Source organism: Cydia pomonella, chromosome 10 (assembly GCF_033807575.1).
Source record: "Cydia pomonella isolate Wapato2018A chromosome 10, ilCydPomo1, whole genome shotgun sequence".
Classification (NCBI taxonomy): domain Eukaryota; kingdom Metazoa; phylum Arthropoda; class Insecta; order Lepidoptera; family Tortricidae; genus Cydia; species Cydia pomonella.
The window spans coordinates 11,249,284-11,260,684 of NC_084712.1; the positions used below are offsets into that span (position 1 = coordinate 11,249,284).

The 11,401-nt window shown below is 38.0% G+C and overlaps 1 protein-coding gene across 1 annotated transcript in view; it reads left to right on the forward strand.

Moving 5' to 3' along the window:
- The window catches only part of LOC133522086 (meteorin-like protein), a 52,971-nt gene extending 41,602 nt beyond the window's left edge, over positions 1–11,369 (forward strand). The window contains exons 2-5 of the mRNA XM_061857290.1: positions 1,365–1,576; positions 1,725–2,012; positions 8,181–8,328; positions 9,263–11,369. Coding sequence (XP_061713274.1) covers positions 1,365–1,576; positions 1,725–2,012; positions 8,181–8,328; positions 9,263–9,515 — 901 coding nt within the window. The 3' untranslated portion in view covers positions 9,516–11,369. The remainder of the gene's footprint in view (positions 1–1,364; positions 1,577–1,724; positions 2,013–8,180; positions 8,329–9,262) is intronic.
- The last annotated feature ends 32 nt before the right edge of the window (positions 11,370–11,401 follow it).

Here is an 11,401-nt window from a genome sequence, read left to right on the forward strand (position 1 = left end):
CTTACACAAAAGCTTTTATTGTCGCATCAAGACATGTAAAATCTCGACTCGCATCTTTTATATGAGTTTGGTCGTATATCTGTGTTTTATGGCTGGCCGGTTGTGAGCTGGCGTGGGCGCTACTCGCTGGAGGAGAAACGCAGGAAACGTACGAGGCTCGTTTAATGTTAGTGCCTTATTCCTTGCGCCAGCAATACTACGAAGCCCACGTGCCTGAAGATTACAGATACAATTGTCCGCTTCGGGCTTGTTTATGGCAGCAGCTCGAGATACGGTGGAGAAATGACGCCTCGATCGCGTGCCATAATCTTCACCACTCCTTGCCCGGATTTTCGATCTACATTTTACTATCTACATAAGTACATAATTCTAGGCACTAACTACAGGGAACTTAGACACTTATAGAACTCGATTATGTTCCGACAAAACGTTAAATTCTGTTCTTGGAAAGCTTGGTAAAAATTATATCGGGATAAGACTAATGGATTTTGGCTGCAGGATACTTGTCAAGAATCCTTTAAAGATTAATTTACCATTTTCAAGTGTGCATGTCAAGAATATTAATATTGTATATATGTACATATTTTGTAACGCGAATGATAATTTATAACCTTTTTCCTTCCAATACGGGGCGTGAAGCGTACGAAAGCCCAGAGGCAATTCAAGGTTTTAATAATTTGTATGGAGAGAAATGACCGAGGCAACGCCGTGTCGCGCCGCGGACAGAATACGTAATTAGCTTTCTTTTGAACTTCCAGAAGCCACATTAATTCCAATCAAATTTTCCAAATACGACTAGGGCAGCTTTCTTGTACCTACCTACAAATCCAGCTAAATAAATGAGCCTGCACCAAAACCTTTAATGAGATGAGATCGCAATTTTATTGATTATGTTTCAAGAATTGACAGTTTTTACGATAGTTGATATAGCTTTTTACATATCTTATTTCAACGGATGTACCTATACATGTTGAAACTGGACAGTACTGTTGTTGGTTGCCGCTGTAGTTGTTGCCTTTATAATTATTCCTTTTTTGGTGTTACAAAGTTCATTTAGGTACTTATTTGTTATGCGCTAGCTTGACATATTATTATAGCCATTATAGGTATTTACTGTAGGTATAAAATAGACCTCCATGACATGTTCCCTATTTTTAAGATAATTTGTGGTAATAGCTCTACAGCGTCGCGTATGTAACTTTGTACTTGTACATTCAAATTGCTTATACTCGTATTCGAAGACCATCCGAAAGTACATATTACTTCAATTCTACCAGAGGAAACAATCTTTAACTCTATTCTGAACAGGCTGGCGTTCTTAATGCCTTATGCTAGCAAATATATTATTGGTATGTTTGTTACAGTGGCCTGACCAGCAACGCGGAGCGGGGTGTGACACCAGTCTACCTTCGATGTCGGGAAGGGCTTGTGTCGTGGGTGTACCCTCGAGGCGCGCTGAGGTTGCTCTTCAAGCCGCCCATGCCCGCTGACGAGCGCGACTTCCATGTTTGTGTGAGAGTCGTACGACGACCAGATCCGCCTGACTTGTTCCACGATGACCGGTTTAACGATACAAGTAAGTATTCCGAGCAAACTATCTTATGCAGCACATTGTACAATTTCATAAATTACCTCTACATTTTATAAAGCATGTACATACCTATGGTTGAGTTGAGCGTTATATTTTCGGACAAATTTAGTTTAATACCAATATTAATTTCCAGAAGCCGAACGCTTCCCCGCTCGGTTGTTCATCGAGGGCGCTCACAAACTGGTGCCCCTGTATGCGTCGGATGACGGGGACCCGCGCGAGCTCCGCTGCTTCCGCAGCCGCCGCGGCCGGGCGGCGCTCTACGTGGAGGCCGAGCCCGAGGAAGGCACCAAGCGCCGCGAGGCCACCCTGAGATACGAGGCCAGGCCCCTGAACAGGCGGCACTATGATCCTGCCACGGCGGATTGCAGGCCGTGCACCGAGGAGGAACTGGAACTCGCCTTCTGCACAAGTGATTTAGGTATGTTTCAATCAACGTTGAAAATGCTTTTACACCACACCAACTGGTAAAGGCCCTCTTGATTGTTCAAAAACGAATGAGAAAGTTGCATTTTATCCACATGTGGGGCAAAGTAATCAGATGCAAATTTTGAGTTGTCCTTATGTTAGCTGGTAGAGATGACTTTTAAATGAGGATTTTGAATGATATATTTTTTATTACGTTCAGTTGAAGTTGATTAGGTTTTTTGGTATTTCATAGTTAGTATTTTCCTCGCGTTGGTGTGGTGAAAAAATTTGTGTTTCACTCGGAGGCAAAGTTTGTTTAACCGTCGTGCCTTGAAACCCTCGCAACGCTCAAGATTCCACTTCTCGAACCACTCGCTACGCTCGCTCTGGTATCAATATTAGCACGAGCGGTTAAGAGGAATTCCTAGTTGCGATTTTTCCATACAAACGCTCTCGACTGATTCCTCCCTGGATTTTTAACCTAGAGCAGTGATTTTTTCAAATAAGATCAATATCATCAATATCTGTGCCGCTATGTTTTGCTTTTTTGCATTATTTTATTTTGAAGAAAGATACACCGCCTCGAAAATCGCAAAAACGGCTAAATTGAATTGGCTGTAAAAAAAGGCACAGTATACAAATATGACAAAAAATATCCAAAAAATCAAAACATAGCGGCATAGATTATTTCTTCCTCTTGCAATTTCCAAAATTTCATAATGATTAGTTGCGTTTTGGAGGAGGAAACAGTCGAGAGCGAAACCTCGATTTTTGAGTTTTTTGCGAGTGAATTTCGGCCCGAGCTGCAGTTGTCCTTATCGCACGAATTGGAGGCGGAGACAGTTTCTAAATATACGTACACAGAAGGAATAGTGATGGGCATAACATCCTTATTAGGGATTGCAGAACCGGTACTGTTTTAAAGAACCGGGATTTCACGGTACTTTCGGAACTGGTCTAATGATTTCATTATTTTAAATAAAACGACAGAATTTTGCGATTTGACCACCTTTCGTATTATAATTTAATAATCACATTTTCTTTTATAACGTAGTAGGCATTTTTTTTTAGAAATATAGTATTTTACATTGCTCACACTTGTGCGTCACAAGTAAAAGATAACTACTTTGATGTTTGCCACTAGATATCAAATTTAATGAAATTACATTGACGAGGGGATTTATATATAAGTATCGCAGTCGTATTGTATAATCCGCCGTATTACATTACGGCTAGCCGATATCAAAATAAGGGCCATTTTGAAATGCGGCGGTTCAACGATTAAGGTATGTTGGGTAAATACCGGATGCGGGTGAAGAACGTAGGACATTCATTTCCCCCTAATTTGGCTTTATTTTTTAATGTTGACAACATTGTGTAATACGCCATTTCATTGCGCCTCGACTGTCAGTGTCCCCGCGTCGCTCAGGGAGTCGGGCTTGTGCTATGTGCAATCACAGAGAGCAAGGTAAATTTCGCGAATTCTTCCTTCTATCCGATCTTCGCTCTGTAATTTATTTTGCGTATTGTGATGAAACTTTGTTTGTTTTTTTAATTGTGTTAACAGACCTAGCACTGCTGTAGACCGATATCCGATCTTGACCCTTCCAGGTAAAGATCGGACCAGAAACAATCAGATCTTTACCTATTTAAAAAACAGCAGCTTTACAACTTTAAATTTTCTTCAATTTACCTACTGACCTTAATTATCACATTTATTGTTTTCTTGATCACACTTTCGTACCATTATTTTTATCCAGTACCACTACCAGCGCGACGGTTACTGACAATGTAATTTTTTTAATTTCCGCAACCCAAAGGTTGCCTTTTAGTGATAAGACCGCATGTTGTTTACCTGTGCTTATGTGTATGTTTTCTTTTGTATTGTTTTCTTTTATTGAGGTGTGCAATAAAGAGTATTTATATTGTATAGCGATGATGATACATGTTGAAATTTATAACAAAATCGAGTAAAATAGATAGCAAATGAGCAATTTTTCGCAATAAAGTTTTACACATACGGATGCATATGTAGATGTGCACGCACACATACATTGCTAGTTTCGGATACAAAATAGAGATAGGGCTTCGAAATTAGTTTCCTTAAAATGCTTCAAGAGGGCTCTCTTTTCCTATATATTTAATTATTTACTTTACTCTTTACATACGATCCTTACATTTTATAAAAAAAAAAGATTGTATATCAACTATACATTGCAAAATTAAACCAACAAAATCGCAATTTTAATTATTTTCCATACTTCAAGATGGGCTCTCAGTGACCTTGACCTTTTTAAAGAACTACTTAGTCTTTTTGGTTTCTAAGTTTGATTCTTATTTTTTTGGCGACCTTCATTAAAAATGACTGGGCACGATTATTTTTTATTTTGATTTTTGTCCCTCCTACTTAAGTACTTAATATCTTCCAGTACATTCCATTGAATAAACAATACATTTACACTTTCCCTAAACCTGTACAGTTCACGAAATCTTAAATTGTCAAAACTTCGCAACGTATCTATTATTTTAGTGGTTTTTTTTATTACTTCGGGTAAACCTTACAATACGAGGTTTCTTAGCACATTGTTTACTTATCAAATTGCCTTATGACATAGGTATCAAAGTTTGAGAGCCACAATTTTACCAATTTTTGTATCAGGGTTAAGATCGGATACAAAAGGGTAGACACCGGACCTATTTCTTTGTGATACCTTATTCTCTTTCCATTAGAAGCAACTTTTTTTCACCATCCAATGTTCTCCTTTGATGGCAAAACACTCGTTACCCTAAAAAAAAGTATGTCTCATCTTTACACAGGTACAAAACTAAAACCGTTCTATATTGAAGATTACCAAAATTCAGGCCGAATCTACGATTATTATTTAACGATTCGCTACGTACTTCAAGAATCTGTCACGTGTTGAGATCCAGAAAAAACATTTTTTCACGAGATCTCTCAATTGGTCCCAAAATTGTCCGGCATTATCCCAACATACTTTACCCAGATTGTCATTGCGATACGTTCTTCAATAAGGCGGCCCAAGTTTAGCCCCATCGTACCTACTACAAGTTAAATAGATTGTAGTTTAACCATAGGTATATTTATACCTACTTACAAAATTTCACAACACACCATGATCACTCCCAACTTACTGATACGGATAGGTACAGTCAAGTGTAAAAATATGGGTGTATACATCTTACTCAAAAATATGTCCCATAGCATCTTATTCCAGTGTAATAAGAGCGTAGTACCATATTTATGAGACGATTCTTTCGATACATATTTTTGCACTTGACTGTACAACGACAACCGAAGCTGAGACATCATTATTTTTTGCAGTTTTTACCTATATGGTAATTAATGAATAATAAATAATAAATAATCATTTATTATTTCGTCATCATAGGTGTAAAATACATTTAGTTCAGGTGATAGGGTGTTTGGTATTAGGGTGTAATAGATACAGTATAATATGAAAATGAAAAACAATATTACGTGGTAACAACAAAAACAACTTGCGTCGGGCAGCGCAGAATAAATTCCGTCTGGCTCGCGGGCGATGTCGACGGAACGGCGCGCAATGAGCGAGCGCACGAGTCTCGCGTCTGTGTGCGCGCACTCACACTTAGATAGCTCCGGCTCCCGCCCACCGCAGCGCGACAGAAACATAGCTTCAAAAATTCGAGATTTGAAAAGTTGCTCAGCTAGGAATTGCTCTTAAACAACAACTTTGCCCCCTTGTAAAACAATTAACTATTGTTTATTGACAACTGAATCCCTATTTTAATACGGTTCTTGTAAATGATACGTGTATTTCAATTAAATACAAGTGACACTGATGAATTTACTACGTTACATTCGCCTCAAATGTTTAATTGTATGAAAAAAAATATCTGGAGTTATTTTAGGTTTGATTGGAAGCGGCCTTTAAGTGTCTCATTAAGATTTAGATGGTCGATCGTTTGATGCTATAAACCCGAAAGTTTTTATTTATTCCATTGAGATAATCATAAATTTAATCACGGAATAATTTGAACATAATTGGCGACCAAATTGCCAAACGCAAAATGAAGTCGTGGGTTTAGCTAATAAAGAAAATAATGTAAAATCTCCGCCTTTGCCACCATAATGGTTAAGCAGAAACAGAAGCCTGACGCTAATAAACGCCGCCCGCACGGTAATTTGTCGCCATAATCGAGATTCCTCTCGCTGCAAATTAAATTAAACGGTATACGAGAATATAATTTTTCCTACCTAACGACCGCGAAATATTTGCTTGAAACAGTTTATCATACATGTTATTTGGTGAAATTTAAAATGTAGCATTTGAGGGAGATATGTATGAAGAAAGAAAAATAATTCTGCGGCTTTTACTTTACACACGTTTACCCAAGGTTATGTCGCGTCATTAAGTAAGTAGGCAGGTAAATAATGCGACCCTCTTAAAATAAACGGTAAAGTTAAATGCAGTAGGTATCCAAACTTTTTGGAAACGTTAATTTTACTATTTTGACTCATTATGACATTTACAGGAATTTTAAAAAATATTGCCATTGACAATTATATACTATAATTGCTACAAAGTCTCTAACAAATCTTACAAAAATAATATTTAATCTCACATGCGGAGCGCATCGTACAGTAGCGATGGATAGAATTCTTTGATAGACTTTAAATTCAATTTGCGTTTACCATAAATTAATATAGGATATAGATGCGATCAACCGCGGGCACGCGACGCCACGGGGAGTTCGAATATTTTTTTTTAAAATCTTGTTTAATAATAATAGACGAATAGAAGAGTTATGTCATAAGGTTTTTTTTTAATGATGGCGCGTCCCGCGGCGGGCGCGTTATTAGCCAACTCGGACCACGACCACGGCTCACGCACCATCCCAATTTCTGTTTGTCATGCAACATAATTATTGTTATTTTTTACTGAGACGACATTAATACTCATTAATTCTCATTTTTAAGGATTATCTCTTAGCACGACAGTTCAAAATAGATACGGTTTTTTCCTTAGAAAGTAATCTGAATGCCATGAATCTTCTGTTGTATTTTAATTAGGTACATATCTATGTAAAATAAAATCATTTTTTTTTTACATAGATATGTACCTAATAACTATGTAAATCTATGTAATTGATTTATGGCCTAATACTTTGCATACAGTAATAATTAATTAATTAGAAACTTTAAAATGCAACAAACTATTCAATTAGTAAATAGATATTTTTTAGTAATTTAGATTGGTTAACAGAAACAAAAAGATTTATAAATTAGTTTTATATATCAGCTCATCAAAATGTATGTGGAATCTACTTTCAACATTCAAATTGTAACGTACCGAACTATTAATTAGAAGCTTCACAATAAGTAACATTACCCTTGTGAGAATAAAAGAACGTGGACGTCAAATGAGACGTGATAGCTTGTTAGTTAAGCCTTCGTAATTATCGTCTGGGCGGGGTGGATGACCGCTCTTCGACTATTCACTTATCTTCCTCAAACAAAGGTTCGGTTCGGTTTCAAACTTACATTTGCGCTTACTCACGTCGCAAAAAACCGACACAGACAATAGCAACTTTTTGACAGCCAATGAGTCCAATATAGCCTCGGGCATAGAATAATAGCGACAGTGATAAATATCTAATATGATGCTGTTAAGATTTCGTGAGACTAGAGTGGGGTGACGTCAACCGCCGTTTGCGTTTAATTTACGCATGATTCAGCGTTTGGGCAATCTGGAGCACTTGTTGCTCATTCTCGGTACTTAAAAACTATAAATCATGTCTAGTTAAATTATATCGTTATAGTAGGTACGGAGGGACTGATGATAGACAATAAACTAGCGTATAGCCCGTCGGAAGGCTTGCATCCCTGCTACGGTTACATCCTAGGGGCTCATAGTCATAATAGTAAAAGATGACTTGCGCTACATCATGCTTCATAATTCATTTATTGCATAATATCATGTGGCACAAAATAGGTGTTACATTAGGATTAGGACTAGGCCCTCCTAGGGCTTCCATTAAATATAGACAAGGTAATACACCGGATAAACCCATGTTGTTCTTATTCTCCATTCGTACTTAGCTACCTACTAAAAACTATAGGATAGTGTTGTACTATAGGTATATAGACTTCTCGAATAGACCTTTGTATTGTTTATAGTGTCTCGCGGAACATTCGTGGGCGCCGAGCAGCGCTTGGACCTGGACAGCACGCAGCTCACGCTGCGGCTCAGCAAGCTCATCCGCGCCACCGGCAGCGCCGGGCCCGATCCCCGCACGGACGACACGGCGGAGGATAATTACTATAGGTAAGGCCAAGGCCCCTTCGAATGACTCTCCTTGCAGATTACATGTGATGAGCTCACTCACTAATTTTTATTGCATAGTAGCAAAACATGTAAAACCTTAAATTCGCCTAATATTACAAGACATGGCCCCATCTCTGTGTAAAAACAACGTGAATATTGCACGGTACTTGAAGCTCAATCTTTGTTAAACACTGTATAACATTACTACATAGTAAATTGTTTTACAAAGGGGCAAAGTTGTTATTTAACCTCTTGTGCTAATATTTATGTCTGAGCAAGCGTAAGATTGCAAAATTGAACCACGAGCGTAGCGAGTCATCGTGTATAAGCCAACAAGAGCAAACAACTCAAAATTTGCATCAGATTACTTTGCCTCACATGTGGATAAAATAAAATTTTCTTATCAGTTTTTGAAGTACAAAGAGAGCCTTTCTGCTGGTGTGGTGAAATAGTTATTTACGATTCAGGTGCGGAAAGTAGGAAATTAACTAAATCTTACGTTAAGCCAAGAAGGCTTGTGTTGTGGGTAGTCGGACAACGATATATATAATATACAAATACATAGTAAACATCCATGACTCAGGAAAAAAATTCTGTGCTCATCACACAAATGCCCTTCCTGTGATTCGAACCCAGGACCATCGGCTTTATTGCCTATAAAGCCGATGGTCCTACCCATTAGGCCAGACTGGTACTCAAAGTAATTAAAAATAAAATAATTAATAATATAAAATAATTTAGCAGCGTTTCTACCTACCCATTTGCGTTATTGCGATGTTAATTAACCTTTTGAACGCGGAATCATAAACAAGCCACTTCTGTTAATTTCAATTTAGCCGACTGCCTCTGGTCCGATTATCGCCGGGTCGAAGTATTTTTGGCAAGCTCCGACTCCGACCAACCAACCGACTTAACATTATAAACTTATCTCTAGGTACGAAGTAGACAACGCGCTCGAGCGCACCACGCCCCGCAGCCGCCGGCGGCGACGGCCGCGCAGCCTGCACGCGCACGTCCACGTGGCGGCCGCGTGCGGCGCCGAGCCGGGCGCCGGCGAGTTCCTCGTCATGGCGCGGCGGCGGCTCGGCCGCTACTCGCTCGTGTGCGCGCCGCGCCTCGAGGACTGGGCGCTGCTCGTCCACAGGCGGGCGCGGGACGGCACTGCGCACTGTTCGCTGCAGCATTAGAGCCGCCATACACGGACTGCTCGAGCGGTAACCCAGTGATCAACATACACGGACTGCTTTTGCAGCTTGACCGCATAATGATATTTCACCGCGCAGCCAACCGCCAGAAGCAGTTGCAACTGCTTGAGCGGTTCGTGTATTGCGAATGACGATTTTGTATTGAAACTGCAGATCACCCAACGGCGACCGCTTGAAGCTGTTGGCACTGACTGCTCATAGCAGTCCGTGTATGGCGGCCCTTAGACCCGCCGACAGTGCAGGAATAAACCAAGTGTCAACAGTGCATATTATTTCAGTCCGTTCGATTCATGTTTATATTGGAACTGATGTTTTTCCGAATATTTCATTGAACAAATTTGAAGTGCCTAACCGTCGAACGGTTATTATCGCTATAAGCTGCAGGCTTCTTCCAAAGACCGTCTAAATACGATTTCAGGTCAAATCAAAAATTAAGCGGAGTACACTAAATTGTATAAACAAAAAGCCAATAAACAAAAAAAAAAGGTTTAACCTAGTTTTACACTGTAAAATAAAAATAAGGGATATGTAGAGTAAAACCATTGTTGACGTAGGTATTTATTCCGAGAGACAGATATTACTTGCGGAATATAAGCGGAATTGGCGTTGCCACAGTGAAAACGACATCTCGTGATTTTTTAAGACTCATTTTTTTGCAATATGAGTATGATTCGGTCTATAATCGATTGATATCTGTGTATGAAACATGCAAACTATAAACTACTAAATGGTTCTAAACTGGATAATACGTGAAATTGTTGTGCCTATAAAATTTACAAATTATGTAATAATTTTTAGGTGCATTAAACTAAAAGAAACTTAAAATTGCTTGCCATAGAAAATTGCTAAATGATGCAATACTGTAAAGTACATATATCTAAAAGAATAGTAACATATTGTTTTCTATCTGTACATATACCTAGTTATATTTTTAAATAATATGCCGCTATATCTGAAACAGCAATATGCGTGAATATTTTTTACACGTGCACGAGATACACGTATAAGATGTAGAGGTACAAGTGCAAGCGAAACAATTACATGTATCAACATTCAAAACACTATTGCTATTTTAGATGTCGCGTTATATTTAGGTTTAACATTCAAAATGTGGTCCTACGTGCCAAATCTGTAAGATCTTCAGAGTAGATGTAAGGTTGATCTCAACTTGTAGATATTATATTATCATAGAAAGGGATATGTTTAGATGAAGAAATGAGAGTTATATTAACTAATGTTTGACTTGAGGCAAACAAGTGAATTCATAACATTTGGAGCAGAAAAATGTATGGGAGAAGTTTTATGAGAAAGCCAATTTGTAAAAAAAAACATTCAATAATTTGGAGATTCTGAACAAACTGAGCATGGGTTTTACTGTTACAAAACTACCTTCATAAAAAGTATAAATACTAAAAATAAAAACTCTTGCACTATTTTTTGGAAGCACCCAAAATAATTATTGTACACTACATCTCCCTTACCTAACATATGTCAAATTGGAATATTAACAATATTGCTTTGTAAATAATACATTCTAGCCTCACCTCGCTTCTGTGCTTCCAGCAAAAAAAAACTATTTTTTATTCCAGATGTAATAGTTTTGCTAATATATAAATCATATAGTATGTACAATAAATAGAATATGAAATGTGAATACCTATTAATTTTAAATTTGTACAATTCGTAAGTATAGTTTTGATATGTGATATAGTTTACAACGAATGTATTGAAAAGTGCCTATTGTACATAGAAATTATAAAGAGTTTGATATTATTGTTTATGAACTACGTTGTAAATAAAGTAAGGTAAAAACTGTTGAATATAAGATTTTAAAGATTTGCTCGTTTCCTTTTATACGTCCCACATCC